Source organism: Orbicella franksi, chromosome 2 (genome assembly GCF_964199315.1).
Source record: "Orbicella franksi chromosome 2, jaOrbFran1.1, whole genome shotgun sequence".
Lineage (NCBI taxonomy): Eukaryota > Metazoa > Cnidaria > Anthozoa > Scleractinia > Merulinidae > Orbicella > Orbicella franksi.
In genome coordinates, this window is record NC_138146.1 from 31937275 (window position 1) to 31956350 (window position 19076).

General features: G+C 39.3%; 3 protein-coding genes across 4 annotated transcripts; 2 read left to right on the forward strand and 1 right to left on the reverse strand.

Annotated features, from left to right (window-relative positions):
* The first annotated feature begins 2880 nt into the window (after positions 1-2880).
* Positions 2881-10365, forward strand: LOC145479321 (uncharacterized). 2 transcript variants are annotated; one of them, XM_081457660.1, is made up of 2 exons: positions 2881-3286; positions 6974-10365. In XM_081457660.1, the coding sequence occupies exon 2, from the start codon at positions 6985-6987 to the stop codon at positions 7879-7881; it is 897 nt and encodes a 298-aa protein (XP_081313786.1). In that variant the 5' UTR covers positions 2881-3286; positions 6974-6984; the 3' UTR covers positions 7882-10365. The 2 variants fall into 2 exon arrangements, with proteins under 2 accessions (XP_081313786.1, XP_081313785.1); XM_081457659.1 differs by having other exon boundaries at positions 2881-3911; positions 6974-10364.
* Positions 10366-10488: 123 nt separating this feature from the next.
* On the forward strand, positions 10489-13586 carry LOC145479331 (transcription initiation factor IIA subunit 2-like). Its single transcript, XM_081457670.1, has 4 exons — positions 10489-10634; positions 12031-12135; positions 12277-12403; positions 12867-13586. The coding sequence occupies exons 1-4, from the start codon at positions 10563-10565 to the stop codon at positions 12893-12895; spliced, it is 333 nt and encodes a 110-aa protein (XP_081313796.1). The 5' UTR covers positions 10489-10562; the 3' UTR covers positions 12896-13586.
* Positions 13463-19068, reverse strand: LOC145479324 (uncharacterized). Its single transcript, XM_081457664.1, has 6 exons — positions 18880-19068; positions 16791-16883; positions 15923-16020; positions 15430-15533; positions 15138-15207; positions 13463-14635 (listed from the first exon to the last, which is right to left on the reverse strand). Exons 1-6 carry the CDS (start codon positions 18979-18981, stop codon positions 14563-14565), a joined length of 540 nt encoding a protein of 179 aa, XP_081313790.1. The 5' UTR covers positions 18982-19068; the 3' UTR covers positions 13463-14562.
* Positions 19069-19076: the final 8 nt, after the last annotated feature.

Sequence of the window (19076 nt, forward strand, 5' to 3'; positions counted from 1 at the left end):
ATGCAAATGATATTTATCTCTTGTTATTCTCCCACAAAAGCCTCCATTGCAAGCTAGTTGCAGTCAGGAACCCATCAGTGGTAAGTTCCAGGGAAATACCGACAATACGAAAACAGCAATTAATAGTAATTTAATAATAATAATAATAATATTAATATTAATTATTTTTAGCCGCACTACATCAGTAAAATCTCAATGCTCTCACAAAAATAGTAATAATTTAAGATCCAGTGAAACCTTTAAATAATTAATTATTATGTAAAAACTAAATAAAGAACTAGATTGGCATGCTTATAAAAAATTAAGTCTATTTCTAAAAATATCAACGGATGGGGCGCTCCTCACGACTAGCGTAAGCGTGGGTGCACAAGATGAAAAAGCGTGACCATAGTTCTCTGTCCTATACACCGGCCTGTACAGTCGCAGGTTGTCAGTGGCGTTTGAGCGAAGACGCCTATTTGGTTGATGTAAAACTAGCAAATCGGTCAAGTACTTAGGAGCAAGGCCGTTCAGTTTAAGACCTTGTAGGTAATGAGAAGAATCTTAAAGGCGATACGTTTATGCACAGGCAGCCAGTGTGATTTGGGGAGAATTGGAGTGATGTGTTCCATTTTCCTTGTTTTTGTGATAAATCGTGCGGTTGAGTTCTGAATATGTTGGAGTTTGAAGATCTCTTCAGTTTATCAGGAGACCGTACAAGAGACTATTATATAGTCCAACTTCGATGGTACATAGGCGTGTCACGGTAAATGGTTTGAACCCAGGAGTATCAGTAGTTCGTATAGTGTGATCGTCCGGGTGAGTGTAGTTCTGAAAAGAACTGTTGTTGGTGACTGTTAAACTACCGTTAAACTACCGTTACCTACAGAAGACATCATGGACTTACTGAACCTTTGCCTTACATCGACTTACTTTCAGTACAACGGTAAACACTACAAACAGTTGCATGGAACAGCAATGGGGTCGCCTGTTTCTGTTGCTGTCGCAGAAATTGTGATGCAACACGTGGAGGAACTCGCCCTTGCAACTTGCCGACAAACGATACCGCTTTGGTTACGCTACGTTGACGACACCTTTACCGCCGTTCACAAAGACGAAATTGACGATTTTCACGACCACCTAAACGAACAGAACGCCGACATCCAGTTTACTAAAGAGATCGAAGAAAATGGAAAACTTCCTTTTCTAGACTGTTTGGTAAGCCGCGACAACAACGAACTACGAACGACAGTGTACAGAAAACCGACGCATACCGACAGATTACTTGACGAATCATCCTACAACCCGACTTCACACAAAGCCACGACTATAAAGACTTTGACGAGACGAGCGCAACTAGTTTGTGACACACCGGACAGCTTACGTGACGAAAACAGATACCTTGAACGTGTTTTTGACAAAAACAACTACAACGCTGACTTTATTAGACGAAACATTTACCGACCTACTGAAGCTGACGCTACGAACAGGAACCCTACGCCTGCTACTACAGTGACTATACCTTACATTAAGGGCACTTCTGAGACCATCTCGCGGATCTTACAGCCCTACAACATTCGTGTAGCCCACAAACCTACAACTACGTTACGGCACTTACTGACCAACGTGAAAGACAGAGACGAACCTAACGACAGACAGGGAGCAGTTTACAAGATCAAATGCTCCGACTGCCAGGCTTCCTACATTGGTGAGACTGGCAGAAACCTTAACACGAGACTGACTGAACACAAACGAGCCACGAGAAATGGTGATGCCAACAATCACATTGCTGTACATCATCAACTGACAAACCACAACATTGACTGGGACTCTGCTCAGTGCTTAACCTACGGTACAAACTATTTTCAACGACTGACTCTGGAAAGCTGGTACACTAACCTAGAACAAACGCCTCTTAACAGATGTCAACAACTACCGGCGCCTTACAAACGACTTATCCACGACAGAAACGAAACCGACAAACGGACTTCTAACAGACCGACTTAACAATACACGGACCAAAACCGACCTACTTGACTAACAATAGACGGATCGAAACCCACCAATGACTGATGACAAGCTTTACACGAGTCTTTCAGCCAATACCATCATGGCTATACTGACCAATCACGTTCAACGGACCAGACTTATAAGATCATTGACTGACAAACACTATTCACTTGACTCTGAGGATGACTTCCGCTCAGGTTGTCGAAACGTCAGTCACCAACAACAGTTCTTTTCAGAACTACACTCACCCGGACGATCACACTATACGAACTACATAGGCGTGTATCATTTTTTCCGTACTTGATTGATACTGATTGACACTGTCGAATAGTCCCAATACTTTTAAGGGTATAGGATGCATACTTGCAAAGGTTGTCAACATGAGTGGACATCGTTAAGTACCTATCGAGAGTGACACCAAGATCACGTGCATTGGTACTTGTCTCAGTTTCAGAGCCCGCAATATTCATTTTAGCTATAGCTTAGCGCTGTAGATAACGAGATGAAAAGTGCACTACTTCCGTCTTTCTTGCATGTCTGGCTCGATTTCCAGCCGTTTTGTTCGAACGCTGAACTGCCTTGTAGTATTTATCAGACTTATTGACCAATCTAACCACGCTGGCTAGCTTCAGGTTCCCTGGAAGCCATTATTTGGGATGTCACGTGGTCATAAGGGTGTGAAATGTTCCTGGGGTTGTCCCAGAGGTAGGTAAATACCCTGCCCCCTGGGCAATAACAAAATTTCAAATGTCCCATCCCCGGGATTAAGCCGTGAGCAAACGCCCTGAGCCTGCGAACAGGCTCGCATTTGAACCGCTTGCGCTTGTGTCACCCAAAAGTGAGCCTGCTCGTAGGCTAGCAAACGCCTGGCTATTGCCTGAAGGGGGGGGGGGGGGGGAAGGTAGTGCTAGAATTGACCAAGGCACTTATCTTGTTCATGTATGCTGCTACCCTGTTCCAGGCTCTTGGTAATTAGGGACGAGGGAAGAAATCTCGTATTTTCTCTCGCGCACTCTTTTTTCGCTCGTCCACAACTACCGACAGCCTGGAACAGGCTAGCATGCTACAGGCAAGTGTAGGCGTTGTAATCATTCAGAAGTTATTTTCCTGTGACCCTTGCATGTCACGGATCAGATTTATATCGGCGTGTCATATCGGCGTGATTTGAAAGGGAATCTATTTTAACATCTTTCATGTTCTTTGATTCCATTGTTTTCATCGTGCATTTTTTTTCTTTCGTTCAGTCACAGTTGGTCGTCAGGGAAGACGTCTCCTAGAGCAAACGTTCTTTCAACAGGTAGGTTGGCGTTTCTCAAATTTAGCTGGCAAATATACGGGAAAGTGAGTGACGCAACTCTAGCAAATCGTCTAAAGCCATGAGTAGCAAGTACACCCGTACTAAGAGCTTTTTCCGCATTCTGCCCGCGCGCGCAGACAGTGTTCTTCGTCGATTGTTTTGCTCTCGCTCCAATGCGCGCGACAAGAATGTGGAAGGAGCTCTCCGTACAGGAATGCATACTGCGCAGGCTAGGGACTCTATAAAACCATTTTGCCCTGAGAGAGAGCCTGTGTTACAGTAGTCTCTTTCGCAGCCACTCGGACGATCGAATTCGTGGGATGTTCTCTTCCTTTGCCGACCGCACAAACAAATCGTACTCTATTGCTTTACTTCTGTTTTCTTCTCATTTCTTCTTAATTACCCAGAAAACAAGCTAACATTACGAGCATGCGTAGACAATTGTTCCTCCGAGAGCATAGCTTTCCGTGACAGAGAGAACCAGAGCCGATTATATACTACTCAGGTGCTCTCTCCGATTGTGTTTTCTTTCGAGAAGGGCGGCTGTAATACAGGCTGCCTTGAATTTGAACTCACTTAAGAGACGAAAACATAAAACTGCTAGTGAAAGGAGGAGATTACTGAGGTAAGGAGGTTTTTTAGAAGTAGTAAGCACGGTTCCAGAAATTCTGTTCACATTCCCTTCCTGACGGCGATGCCACGCTGTGGTTGTTCATACTATACAAACTGTAAATACCACAGAAAATTAATTTTATGATCGGATTCATTTTACCGTCGTTAGAGAAAAATAAAGACGCTCCAAGTCTGCCAGATTTAAAGAGCAAAGATACTTCGAAACGTTTCTAAAGCGGCGTTTGATAACAAATTAAACTGTGACAATATTATCATATTATTCGCGAAAAGGTTTGAACAAACAAATTAATTGTTATATTGTGCAGTTGTTTCCTTGAGAATTAGCGAAAGTATAATATACCATGAACAATCTCGGCCGGCTTTAACACTGATCATGACAATAATAAGTCGAAACCGTTCTGTTTATGATAATTTTTCCTTTCTGGTGATAGCCGTGAAGATGAACAAGAGATAACCCAAACTGTCAGAATGCTAATTATCCTGTCATAACTCCTTTTTCAACTTCAATTAGCAATTCAAAGCAGTCATTCCTCAGGGGAAAGGGGGCGTTCAAAACGTTTTACTTTTCGATTCGTTTTGGCCTGAAGTAAGTTATAGATCTTTTTCCTTTTTTTTTCTTCTTTTCATTTTGTTCGGACTGGTGGACCCAAAACATCGTGTATTTCATAATACTGAAATATCCACTCATTTAATCTCTAACCATTCAACATTGTTTGATCAAATCACCTACACAGGAGCACAACGAGTTAATCGGTCAGAGGGCGTTTATAATGATAATAATCATAACAATTACAATTTCCTCAAATGTGATTGGTGCGTAAACTGCTGTATTTTGCTCTAATTAATCTGCAAAGTTGTAATCGGACAGTGTGATCGGACAGTTGGCTGTAATCGGACACCTGTAATCGGACAGTTACATGAGCCAATCATTTTAAGTCCTCTCCACTAAATCTACCAATCACAACATTGATTACAATCACTATAGTAACTACTGACCAAGACTGACTTTGTAAAATTGTGGAGGTTTAGTCTCTGGTGACTGTTTTGAAAGAGACTTGACAACCATTTTGCGAGCTGTTCTCCATATTTTTATAATTATGATATTTAAAAGCTCTTTTTCAAATGAAACTTTTACTTTTGTGGGAAATTGTAATTGTTATGATTAATTGGTAACAGAACATTGTGTCGTCCAATTCAGTCTGTAATCATACTCGTGATTAACAAATCAGACTCCCGCTTCGCGGTCATCCAATTTTGTTAATCACTCGTATGATTACAGACCGAATTGGACTCCACTCAGTCCTATTACCATTATTATTAATAATAATAATAATAATAATAATAATAGTAGTAGTAACAGTAACAGTAACAGTAATAGTAATAGTAATAGTAATAGTAATAGTAATAGTAATAGTAATAGTAATAGTAATAGTAATAGTAATAGTAATAGTAATAGTAATAGTAATAGTAATAGTAATAGTAATAGTAATAGTAATAGTAATAGTAATAGTAATATTATTATATGGCTTTGGCTTGTGGCCGATATAACGCGCGCTCTGATTGGCTACGAGCGAAATTTGAGCGGTCATTATGCAGCCGTAATGCCCACGGGCCGATTACGGATTATGCAAATTAGGAAGAGCCCGGTGCTGAAAATTCAAGCGCATTGAAACGATGAAAGCCGATTAAAATGAGTACGAGAATGTAAGTAGCTAAAAGTTTAGAGATATTTCTTTAATAAAATTTATATAGATGACTTATCAGCCGGTAACTTGGCGGGCACTAGTGAAAAACAATCAAAGTTTGCCGAGTCTTAAGTAAAGCTAAAATCGCCAAGTGAAAGACACCATCGGCAGATCTGTCATGCATCCTGAACAGAACACCACGAAGAAACTTATAAGTTATCATCTTAGTCACAGCAATTACCGAAGTATTGAACTCCGTCAAAGTTCTCATCAAATAGATTCCCTCGCTTTGACACAAGCAACTGTAAATCAGCTTCCAGGATCATCAGATGTAAACAATCGGGCGGTTTCTGTCGGTAGCAGTGTTTCTGATAACTGGAGACGTTCACAGGGCTTGAAAAGCTCATCCATAAATCCCAGAATGAAGAAGGCGAAGATATGTTGTCGAAAGCGAATGCGAAGATCGAGTTAAGCTTATTTTGAGCAGTGCATTCTGAAGCATTAGTAATTTCTTTAACCGAAAGACGGTTGGTTTAGACAATTTTGAAGCACTTGTTGTCTTTTCTATATGCGTTGACGTTTCGCCACAAAAGTCGGAAGAAGTCCCCCATCAACTTGTGGTACCACGATACTAAAATACCTTTTTGAGGCTGTGACAGTCACTTTTCGCGTAAAGAAATGAGTGTTTTTAACGGAATACGTAATACAGTGGTGAAGTTCACTGACTGTGTAGTTTTGCCCTGGGTTTGAGACGATGAATGAATCGGTAAACGCGCGCATCGCCGGATGTAAATTGACGACTTCCGCTCGAATGTTTTATTTCTTTAAGGATGAGCCATATAATAAACAACTTAATAACCTCGACCGTTCGGTCGTTACGGGAAAATCTCAAACCTCGGCCTACCGTATTGACCTCGCTATCGCTCCGTCAATACGGCAAGGCCTCAGTTTGAGATTTTCCCGTAACGACCTCACTCTCGGTTATTAAGTAGTTAGTAATAGTAATAGCAAGAGCAAGAGCAATAGCAATAGCAATAGCAATAGCAATAGCAATAGCAATAGCAATAGCAATAGCAATAGCAATAGCAAGAGCAAGAGCAAGAGCAAGAGCAAGAGCAAGAGCAAGAGCAATAGCAATAGCAATAGCAATAGCAATAGCTATAGCAATAGTAATAGTAATAGTAACTCACAGGAAATACAACTCACAGGAAATACCCCGATCTTAGCTGTTGTTCACGTTAATTGTAGGAATGAGTGCCACTGGGTTTCTCAGCCAGTAAGATTGACTCGACAGGGGAACAGACCTTCAGGTAGTTTTATGTTCAGTTTAAGTTCTAACATCAGCTCTGACGTCCATGGTTGTTCTTAGGTTGTTTCATAATGGTTCCTGTCTGGTTCAAGGCCATGATATCCGCCGACCGTTCTAAACAGCTGACCAAAACTGAACGTTTCACCCAATGGACGTCCTTGGCGTACGTTCTCGTGGGTATATCCATGCTACTTACACCCTCCCTGTGGGGAATACTGTGGAAAGTCGAGCTCGTTGGTCGTACTGTTGGCTATATACAAGTTGGAGGGCTTGCTCTTGCTGTTGAAGGGTACTTGCTAGTCATGGCATCGAGATCAAAACACAATGTGCCAGGCCATGGGCACATAAACATAACCGTGCTTACAAGACTGGTTCTCGTCAACATGTCCCTGCTAAAAAAGTTTCAGGAAGGCGTGGCTCCAGTACAATTTCTTACATTTTTTGCAGTGCTGGACAATTCCTTAGCAGCTGGTATCTTTTTGGTTTGGGTCTGCAAAGAAGAAGGGGCAACCTTCGGCTTGTTTTTCAAAGAGATTTTCAGTCTCCTCTGTCGATTTCCTACGGGTCCCTGGTCCTCCATAGCTGTGCTTATTGCAGGCATCATTCAGTTTACTGGAGCTTTTTACTTGAAAGATGTCGACCGTCTGCGAATTCCTTTAAACCTGGATCCCTTCGTAGGCTATTCTCAACTCTTCCTGAGTTTTCACTTCAGTTTAAGAGTAGCCCATGCAGTGTTGTATATTTTCAATGGTCAAGCAATTAGCAGGCGGTTTGACTCCAATTGCGTCTTCTATCGTATGGCGATCTGCGTCCCAACGTTTTGTATTTTAGCTCTTGCTGATCGAGTGGAGACAAGTCTGGCCATTTTCCTGGTGTGCGTCGAGGTGGGTTTTGCGGCATTTATTCTGGCCTTCCTTTGTTGCGACAAGGAGGAGAGTCACCCAGACAAAGAACACAAGTCGAAATGACAATGTGATCACTGTAACTAATATGACTAGGCTTTTAGAACATCACAAAGTTTGCTGGCAAAAGAGGACCAGGGGTAAGAGAGCTTGTCCCCATATAGACATTATTCATAGAGTAATCTCTCTCAAGGTATTTTTTGATCATCCCCGGCTTCAGAGACTCCAGGGGTATTAGAAATGGCCGATCCAGTGTGACGCGAATTTTAGTCACGTTAACAGCCCAAGCAGCTCGGCTACGCAACGCCCGTGGTAACATTGTCCGCGGGAGGTCTGGATACAGCTTCTGGAAATCGCCTAGAGGGTAAGGCCCATATATGGGGGATTAACTTTCTTACCCCCTCATACTCTCTTGTTCAGTAGCTTAGAAATGTCGCTCGCTTAACTAAGGGCCCTTTAACATCATCATTTAAGTTTCATTGACTTTAATCAAACCGTGTAATGGTGTAGACTTAAATTTGAAGGACGTTAACGAGATTTGCCAAGTCGGTATATCAATTGGTTTTCAGTCTCGTTGACTTGTAACAGTGTCTGCAAAAGAACGTAACCAGTGATCATGGAAGTTTTTTCGAATGCCCGTTTGTCTCCGTTTCAACACGAGTCTTCAAGCGTGCATGTGATAATGAGTTTGATTCGCATGAAAATGAACATACAGGGGAGATGCATTTTCATATGAATGACATTTAAGACAGACATTTAAGACAGACATTTTAAGGAACTTGGAAATGAACTATTGGCTCATTCCATGAAAGTTGCGACTAATGTTTTTTTTGTTCTAAAAAGCCTCTTTAACAAAACGCTGCAATAGAACATGGATATCAAGCATTAAATAAAAACTACTTCATTAATAAAGGCTTCTTTTCGTTGTCTTCAGTCTTCCTGAGGATTTTTCATTTTATTTGCTGGCCAGAAAACGAGTTGCGCGATCACATTTAGAAGCGCTAGTGTATATCCATGAAAAAGGGCGTAGATGTAAGCAGAGAATTGGTCAAAAGTTTCTGAACATGTCGGCCGAAAAATTACACGTTTTTATATAACTAATACCGGCTGCTGAGATTGAGATCTGCAAAACTTGCTGATAGCTGAGAACTCTCCGAACATTGGATTAATAGCTGAGACTCAAGCACCTCAATTTGGCTCATGAGCGTGTACCATGATGTTTATCGATGATTTTAAGGGAATTTGAAATCCAAGTTGCACAAAACAAATTCTGACACAACATTTTTCTTACGTCAAAGCGGTAAGCCGGCCCACTCGAAACACAAAAAGAGAAGGGACAATCTATGTCCCAGATCTCTTGCAGGCGAAGAACAGGATTAGAGCCGGGTAACGCAAAAAAAAAAAACCGACCAAATTAAACATGCACGAAAGAGCCTGTCTGGAAGATTAAGTGTTGTCAACATTACTTATCAGTTGATTATACAAAAAAGTCGAGCCTCTTTACTACGGACATATTAATGGAGAGAGGTGTGCCTATAGAGGTGTCCATAACGGGTAGTCCAGAGTAGTTCTGATGTGAATGATTGCTCTAATGTATTGATCAAATAGCGGCATCAAGAACCCTCCGGAATACACCTCACATACCCCAGGCTTATCCTGAGCATTTGACAAGATGATGCGCTGGACGTTGGCGTCAGTCATTTTCTCTTGCGCTATCAGTGGATGATATTGACATGGGGAATTTGACATTATATGGGGAGGGTAGGGGAGATTTAAACAAGTTGCCTTAAGATCATGGTGAACCTCGAAGGCATTAAGAGTGAGGCCCTATAAGGGATTTTCGGGATAAGGAGTATTTGGGTGAAAAATTAGCAGGAAACGGGATACTTTGAGGGAAAATTAATGGCATATGTGTTGATTAGAACAGATATCCCGGTCTAGAGGGAAAACTGTTAACTTTTGAAATGTAATATACGGGATGTTTAAGCTGTTTTAAACCATTTTAAAGTATTTTAGTTAGGCAAAGTTCGGTCAACAAAATACTCAGACCCCACCCCACCCCCCGCCAGTCAATGCCCTTCTTTGTATATACGTTGCGGGCGAAAAAGAGTCTTCGATAATTAAGTTTTGTTTGCCAGGATTTGAGCACTTTTCTTAAATTTAATAATCTGTAAAAATAATGCTTGCGACACAGTGGAAGTTGAAAGCTGGTGTTCGAGGGGAAATTAAATTTCTCTTATTTTCCCTTACTCATTTTATCCCAGATGTAGGTCCCCGGAAGAGGGGCAGTCACTTAGAATGACTTGATCATTTTGAACCACATTTTTGACCCGTGGATGGGAATTTGACTGACTGAAAATGCAAATTGTCAAATACCCGGGGCTTTGCGTGAGGGTGTCATGCGATCATGAGAAGCGATAGCTGGCGTCACTTGATGGGTCCTTGATGAATACTTCATGGCAGCCTTGTTAACCTTTATATCAGAGTTTATACTACCGTCGTTATCGTTTTGTACTTGTTTACTCTTTGCCTTCAGAGTGAAGAAAACTTTTGAAAAAGTTTTGCGAGAACTTTCGGCGGATCACCGAAATCTCAACCCGAAAAAATTACGTCACTCTTTTTATTTTTAAACGGATGAAACATCCCTACCATATATGGTCAAATCCAATATGGCGGCTGAGTGAGACAGCCAAAAAAGGAAGCGGCTGGAAGGAGCACAGTATAAAAACTCCGAGCAGCGCTAGAAGATGAGCTATCAACTTTACCGCAATACGACATTGGGAAACAGTCTACAGGAGAGTTTGGATGAGTTAATACAGGTAAAATGGCAGTTTTTGTTCTTACTTTGGGGAGTTAAAATTATCATTTGTGTAACATTTGTTTCTGAGAGAGCAGTTCGTTCGACAGCCACGTTTCGTCTGAGAAAACCATGATTCATTCCCACCTGTACGATCAATTTTCTGCCCAAAGTCTTCCAGTGTGTCTCCATATTTAGTCTTGGAGAGAAAGATTCTTCATTTTTTGAAAGCACGAGGCTATTGAAGGACTTGTATGACCAGAAACTTCCTGTATAAGCTTACCGTACAAGATCTTAAGATACGGCTGATCATGGCGTCCTTTGAGCGCCTTTGGCAAATGAACTTGCAATTCTCATTCAGTCAGGACATGTTATATTTTTGTTTCAATAGTTAATATTTGAAATAGTTTTTTGGAATATGTCATTCGTGATCGACTCGCTCTGAGATGTCTGTGTCGCACCATGGAGTGAACTTGAGAAGCTTGTTTAGAATGAACCTTAGAATATTCTTTGTTTTGTTTAACAAAGAGGAATGATGTTGCACTGTAGCATTTTTGAATTTCTTCCTAAATTATCATGAACTTTCCAAAAGTGTCAACTGACATTATTTTGGATAAGCTTAGTATATCTGAGTTTGAATGCTCCCTTAAAAAAAAAGAAGCCTTGTGCTCGGTAAAAATAGAATGTAGGGTATTTTGAAAAGAAACTATGCAACTAGAAATTTGGGAAATCTCTGTGAGTTGTTGGGTAAATTTTACCTTCTTGACACCCAAAAAAGTTGTTCAGGGTAGAGCTCCACCAATCCAACCACACAAATACAATAACTATCCAAACCTTTTCCCCTAGAAATGCCAGAAATCAGCCAAAATATGCCAGAAAAATGTATTTTTTCCCCTTCTGTCATATTATCCAGGAGATTAAGTGATCCATAGGGGAAACTGGAATATTTGGTCTGTACTCAGGTGACTTCTGGATAATCTGGGAGAGTTGGCGCAGATGATATCAAACTTGCTGCAACATGGTTGCTTTTATATCACAATTACTAAGCCAGCTGAGAACATTAGGAAGAAAGGTTGTGAAAACCCTGTGCAAAGCAAGCAACTTGAGTCTCCTGAATTATTTAGGTTTACATTAAGTATATGTTGATAAGCCGTGTTTTAAAACAAAGGACGTAAGTGCAGACACAGTTGCAACAACAGCTACTTGAACATGTATTTGCGCTGATCAATTCACACATTTCCAGCCTTGTGGCTTTTTAGTTATGCTCTTGAAGGGATAGGGATATGAAATGTGGTCAATGCCAAAGGGTGGGTGTAGGTTACAATGGTATGTAATGATAAGAAATGTCGTAACCTGTGCTAGGAAGCCTATGTGAAACCATCTAAGAATGTTTCTTAATCATTTTCTGTTATCTTTAGTCACAGCAGATTAGCCCACAGCTTGCTTTGCAAGTATTACTGCAGTTTGACAAGGCTATCAACTATGCTCTCTCCAGCAAAGTCAAGAGCAAAATTTCGTTTAAGGTATGTTAAAAAAACTGAATTGTTGTGGAATGATCTCTTGTCAATCTGCAGTTATAAATGTGAAAATTAGAAGTTGTAAAGATTGTATTGTCACAAGGTTTCAAAGTTAAAAACAGTTCAATCTTTTTTCTTTCATTTCAGGGTCACTTGAACACATATAGATTTTGTGATAATGTCTGGACCTTTGTGCTAAACAATGTAGAATTCAGAGAAGTTGGTGAACTTGTCAAGGTAGAAAAAGTGAAAGTAGTGGCCTGTGATGGAAAAGGTTTGTAAGATCAGCAAATGTGAGAGTAACTTTGATATCTTGAGCAGAGTTATATGGCATAGTAATGTGTTACAGATACTGTAACAAGAATGTTTTTTTCCCGTAAAATTATTGTGTAGTTCCAGAAAATATCCATACCTCCCCCATGGAAGGGATTTTTTCTAAGACCCCCCCACCCCACCCCTCTAGAAATTCCAATAAAGCTTTCACACATTTCTTTAAATTTTCTGGTCTTACAGAACCCCCCACCCCCCAGTAAATTCCAATCCCTTCTGTGGGGGAGCATGGATATTTTCTGGACCTGCACATTGTCAAAAGATGCTGAATATAATATTGTTTATGTTTTTATCAGTAAAGCCTACTGAGAATCGCTAAATAAAGTGACAATGATTATTTTTTGTATAGAAAACCATTTTGTTTTGACTCTCCAGTTTTAAATTGTATTATCCGTTTTCTGTTTCAGCATCAGCTGCAGATGCTGGGGGCTCATGAGTGATGGCTTAGCAGTTTCTGATCTCAAGCTTTAAACATAACAACCAGCAGTGATTCTTCCAGCTACATTGACAGCTGATTGATGTGACTTTTCTCTTTTAAAGGAAACATTTTGCCTTTTTTTTTTCTTGAACTGATAGGTTTCAAACTAACAATATTTTCACTACAGTTTTATCAATGTGTGGCAAAAATTGCTTTTAACTAGGAAGAGTCTTTTCCTAAAGAATGTGCAACACACATGTAGACCTACATAGAGAAGTCACATGGAGTAATCTAGCCATATACTGAACACCACTGTTGGTCAAGTGCATAGGATTTATTTTATTAGAACAGTAGTAAATTAATATTACTCGTTATAGGATATTTCATGGAGGTGCAAGGAATATAACTTGTTTCTATTAATTTAGGTGATAACATACATTTAGATGATCTTATTCATGTCCAGCTAAATCAGAATATATTTTAAACTTGCTCAGACCATCAAAACAGGAAGCGAGCAAAATAGACACAAATCAGTTTCATGCAACTTGTAATTCTAAATGGCCCTCTAAAAATTATTGGAAAATACAAAAAGGAACCAAACTGACAAAACAAAATGTTATTCAAATATATACATATGTACAGTGCTAAGCCAATAATATTTGTTTGTTTGATGAGCAGTGTTAAATAAAGTTGAATCACTTGATTGGAACCTGCTGTTCCAAGCTGACTATCATAAATTAATGTGTCAAGTTCAGATGGTTGGAAAGGTTTTCTACTGGGACAACAGAGGTTAATGCTGTAAGAAATTTGGCCAAACTTTGTAGAGCACTTTATTAAATCTGAGCAATAATAATGTTCTGCGTGGCCTGTGAAAGGAGCCACATCTTTGGGTGTTTGAAGGAGAGAAATGCCCAAAGCAGTCAGGATTGATAAGGGACAGTGGCGGCGGTACTCGCAGACTAGGTTTTTACTAGTTGAACACAAAAACCTAGCCAACTGACATTGTGTGATCCCAATAAAAATACTGAAGTATGGAGAAATGGCTGCCTATTAAAAAAAATTATTTTGTAAGTATTAAAATTAACCCAACTAACCTCGTTTTTGAGTTGATAATTCAAAAGAATCTTTACTCTCAAACAAGGTTAGTTGGGCTTATTTAAATGCATACAAAATAATTTTAAATTGGCCGTCATTTATGAATAAGGTCTATTTTATGCAATCTCTTGTAGTCAGTGGCTGTTAAAAAATATCAAACAAATAGTATAATTTATCATTTGCATGTGGATGTTGCAAACATTGTCCACAGCATCCAGTGGAGTCTTATTTGACCATAATTATCGCTAAATTTATTGTACAGTAGCAGTGTAAATTGATCTTGCATTGCTGATTCAAATCATTGGCGTCACGTGATTGTGTTACACATCTATTGAAATTCTTAAATTCTTGCCCAAAGGACAACATCTCCCGTGTCTCTTTCTTTTCATATTACAGCTGAATGGCCCTTACTTCAATTATATGCAATGATTTGAACAAAGATCAAACAAGATCAACACACAGAGCAATTGTAGAGTGAAGTTAGTTGGAACAGCCATCAAATAACTCTTGCAGCAGTTGATCAAAAATTTGCATGGTTGTGTAATTCAATCCTTGCTGTTGCATTCCAGGGTTACAAATAATAAGTATTGTTAGTGAACATAGTCGTCGTCATCTTCATCAAGGCCTTCAACCTCATGTTGCAGTATGCTATGTAGGACAGACCTGACAGAGGAAATGGTTGATAGAAAATTTTGACATATTACCATAAAATAGAATTTATATCTTCAAGCCACCGTGCAAGTTTCTTTTTATTATGTAGACAAACTGACTGACTGCATGGAAAGGCAGGATATGATATTTTGTCATTCCTCTAGAGCTCCACCCCCAACACAATGTCGATGTTGATCTATCAAAAAGTAGACCCACCAATTTCCAACCAGGGGTTTCATTAAGGGCCGGGTGCCGGGCAAATTGACCAGCTGTGAGGATGATCTTACCCGCCTAGTTCATGACCATCAAGAGGAAAGTTTTTCTTAAAAAGAAGTTCAGTTCAAAATGTTTTGCTCCCCTGTGAAAACCAGTTGCCCTTCTGTTGAAAACATAAGCAAAAGCCATAACAACATTGCTATGTGGCAGAGGGGGCCTTGGAAAATTGAATAATGACTTCACACTTCACACATTTTTGGCAAGTGTCTCAGTATTAACTGTAGCTCCAATACTGTACCTGGACGTTTCCTGACCTCCACTGCTGTTTTGATAGTGCATACTTGATATTGCATTCAAAAGCTGTTGACCTGTAAATATCAAGAGCACAAATTATATATTCAAATGAATTTTTTTGAAAGAGATTTCTCAAATAATATCACAGACAGTCACATCTTGCAAAGAACATTTTACCAGTATAATATTTATTTAGGAATTAACAGAAGTATATTTAATATCAGTAAAAGAGATGAGACTGAGCATTCGATTCCTGACTGTGACTTAAACATAATATTGAAATAAATTTCACTCACTGTATCCGGTGCCATCATCCTCCATATCATCATCTTCATCATCTTCCTCTTCCTCTTCCTCTTCCTCTTCCTCTTCCTCGTCTCCTTGATTATCTTCTTTGTTCCTGAAAAGTTATGTTCAGTCTTTTTAAGTGTTTGAACATGCCAAGTAATGTAACACAAAGGCCAGGATGGCTGGACATTGGTCAAGGTTTTTGTATGTTTATGGATTTGAGACATAGTTGAACAAGACTGGTCAATGATACAGAACCCACTAGGACCAGGATTTAGTACATGTATACATGGCATTTAAATTAAAGGAAATCACTTTACTGCGGAAACAGTGTGGAATTCTGAGTGGGAGTTCAGTTTGTTGTTTGTCCTGTTATTTGTTATAATAAATATATATTTAAGTGTAAATGCCATTTTATAAAACTAGCTTATTTAAAATTATTATCATTCTGAAGTTACATATATCAGTATGAATTAAAATACTTAAATGCTACTAACTCACATCTCTGTGGTGTTGAGTCCTTGCAGTGGAATATGATTCACTTCTGTTTCTGTTTTAGTTAACTCAAAATTATCAATTCTTTGGCTGGAGGATGAAGGCTGACAAAAACATTTGAAAAACAAATAGCTCAAATTGATCTTCTGTTTTTAAATTATATGCTTCTTGAACAAGCAAACAAAATAATATGGAAATGACAACAATTTAACAACTCAACAATTTAACAAATAGCAGCAATGTACTGTGTCACAAGATATCCATTTTCCCTAACAGAAGACTTTCATGGTTTGTCCTAAACACACTCCTCTAGAACATTCTGAAAATAAAGTTTAACTTATATGCCTCTAAAACATTTTGCATCTTTTTTTAACTGACATCCCACACCAGTTCAGAATTTGAAGTGACCTTCCATGGGGTGGTTATGGAATGATATTTTCTGGAAAATTATGCTCAGTAATGTCAGGCTTCATGTAAGTCAACAGTCTCCTCAAAAAGTCATCAGTGGGAGATACAGTGCCTATAATGCTTAGTGCACCAGGAGCTAGATTTCAGCACTGGCCATAGCCATTGAACATTTGTAAAATTATATTTAAACTTTACAGTCGGGTCCAAGACAGTTACTCTCACAGTACCTCTCTCCTCCCAGAAGCATGAAAATTAGTACCAGCATATTATATACGAGGAATAGCTCTGCAATGGACGTCCAGAAAGGAGTAGCAATACGGTACTTCTGAGTTAAGCTAAACAAAAGCAGAGTTGCACATGACCAACAACTGGATCATGTGAGCCACTTACAAATGAGACTGAAGAGAGACTTCAACTTACTTTTACCTTTGAGATGTTAAAAATTACATAATCATAATACTCCTACCACTTGGGGATTTTTAGTAAACAGCTCCATGGTTGTCTGATGGGAATTCATGTTGTCTTGTTTCAACAATTTCATGAGTCCCATTTCTTCCACCTAAGACATGTTAGCCAGTGGAAAAATCATATGACGTTAGTCACATTTTCAGCATCTGTATATTTACAGTCTTTCCCGTAAAACCATGAACAATAGAGAAAATTTCTGGAATGTTTATTGTTTCGTGACCAATCAGATGCAAGATGAAACTGCAAAAGATAACTGCTAAACCGCAGCATGGATTACTTGACACAAAACAATGTGCTAGCTTTTTCTTCCTGGACAAATCTTCAATTTCACCGTTTTCAAATACTGAAATTGTTCTTTGTCTGCTTCAGCTTATGTATAGGCAAAGAATAGATATAAACAATGTTTTACAGAAAAGCGATGTTGAATCGAGTACCGGTATACAGGATCAGAAACAGCGAGACAGCCCATCTGAGAGCAAAAGAAATGAGCCAATCACAAGCAATGCTGACCGGTGTTTGTTTCACATGCAGTTTGTAATGCAATGTTTGACATTTCTTGTTAACTCACAGACTACAAGACTAAAAAAATCAAAATCCTTCAAACAACCTTAAAAGGACCTTATCTTTTAGTACCCTTTGCATATCTTGAAAATCATTTAAAATCTTGTATTTAATGATTCCTGAGGGTCTTGGAATGTTTTTCACAAGGGACACATTTTTTAGACACATGTAAGACTGATAAAAGCTCACTGCAAAATGGCAGTCAGAGAGAGGGCAAAATGAATGATTACTTTAAGGCCTGTTGATGTATGTATTTACTCTGATTTACTAAAATATATTTTTAAGATAATTTCTTTCCTCAGCTTCACTCTTAACCGACTTTGACCAATCCCCAAAGTTAACAAAAGAAAGGGTGACTGGAAAAAATAATCAAATGGGGATGGCTTACTACAGTGCCTGGGGGTACTTGGGTATGATTTGGATGGGTATGTGCCACCCGGCTTTCCAAATTTGGACCCCTTTTTAAAAAGAATTTGCCGTCAAAATGATACCCTGCTCTAGAAATAGGTCAATTTTTATACCCCATTCTACAAATTTAGTAAATTTCAATAGCTCATTGTTTTGAAAATTTATTTTCCCTATTTGGTTGACCTAGACATCCAGATACGACAATGCTGCTTCTACACAAATCAGCAACCTTATTACACAGAACCATGCACGCATTATCAAATGCATTATATCATACAATAACCGCACAATAACTACCTTACAATAGCGTACCGCGTGCAACACAGGGTGCAACAGTTGGATTTGTTCATTAATAAATGTTTTTTTTTTATGCAAATTCCCTATGAATAATTTCAAATGACTGCTGATAATTTGATGGCTTTCGTATGTTTGAAATATTATACCCCATTCTAGGAAACGTCTCGAAAATGGATACCCCGTATGAGATCAGGGGTCCCAAAACCACAACCCCATTGGGCTGCGCATACCTGTACAGGTGTTATGGGGGAGTACCCTCCCCCCCCCCCCCCCCCACCTCGGGCTATAGTGTAGCTGGATTTGAACATAGTTTTCAAGTCTCACACACACAGCTAGCTTAAGACTCACACTAACAATTGTTTTGAAGTACATACACATCTAAAAAATCTAAATCTACTTTGCATGCTTTGCTGAGAATGGAAGAAAACATTTCTAAGATGCTTCAATTTTTCACATTTTTTAGGGGGAGCAGAGCCCTGTAGGTGGCATGCAGTGGGGCTAACAGTTTTTAACTCTTTGAGATATATCAACTTAAGCTCCAAAGCTCAAGCTCACAGCCTAATTTTGTAGAGAGCTAACTGTTCAGCTTCTCTACAATCAGGATTTTCAACATGTCGGGTGTTTTTTTTTTTGTTTTGTTTTATGGTTTCAGTTAAACTTCTTCCATTCAATATGGTGTGTTTTGTTGCAGAGATCGGCTCATTTCATTCATACATATTCTGGCGGTTTTCATCATAGCGCCCAAAGAAAACTACAACATTGCAGTTTTCCATCCTTGAAAATACATGTACTGAACATCACGAGAGAGCAAACATTCTCACCTTCAACTTGTTCAGCTGTTCAGTTAATTTCGCCCTCTGCTCTTTGAGGAACGCCTCTTCTTTAAGCAGAATTTCATTCTGCAGGCGTTCCGAAGATGCCATTAAGTGGCTATAGAAACGCTTGCAATCAGAGAGCACCAGGAAAGTTGCAATCGGTCATCTTTGAAATGACAAAAATTGTCAGGCGTTCAAAACCA

Coding starts and splice junctions, on each gene's coding strand:
- LOC145479321 (XM_081457660.1), top strand. CDS start 6,985: ATGGTTCCTGTCTGGTTCAAGGCCATGATATCCGCCGACCGTTCTAAA.
- LOC145479331 (XM_081457670.1), top strand. CDS start 10,563: ATGAGCTATCAACTTTACCGCAATACGACATTGGGAAACAGTCTACAG. Junction 12,136..12,276: donor AGAGCAAAATTTCGTTTAAG/GTATGTTAAAAA, acceptor CTTTCATTTCAG/GGTCACTTGAACACATATAG. Junction 12,404..12,866: donor AGTGGCCTGTGATGGAAAAG/GTTTGTAAGATC, acceptor TTTCTGTTTCAG/CATCAGCTGCAGATGCTGGG.
- LOC145479324 (XM_081457664.1), bottom strand. CDS start 18,981: ATGGCATCTTCGGAACGCCTGCAGAATGAAATTCTGCTTAAAGAAGAG. Junction 15,534..15,922: donor GGACTCAACACCACAGAGAT/GTGAGTTAGTAG, acceptor ATAACTTTTCAG/GAACAAAGAAGATAATCAAG. Junction 15,208..15,429: donor GGATGATGGCACCGGATACA/GTGAGTGAAATT, acceptor TGATATTTACAG/GTCAACAGCTTTTGAATGCA.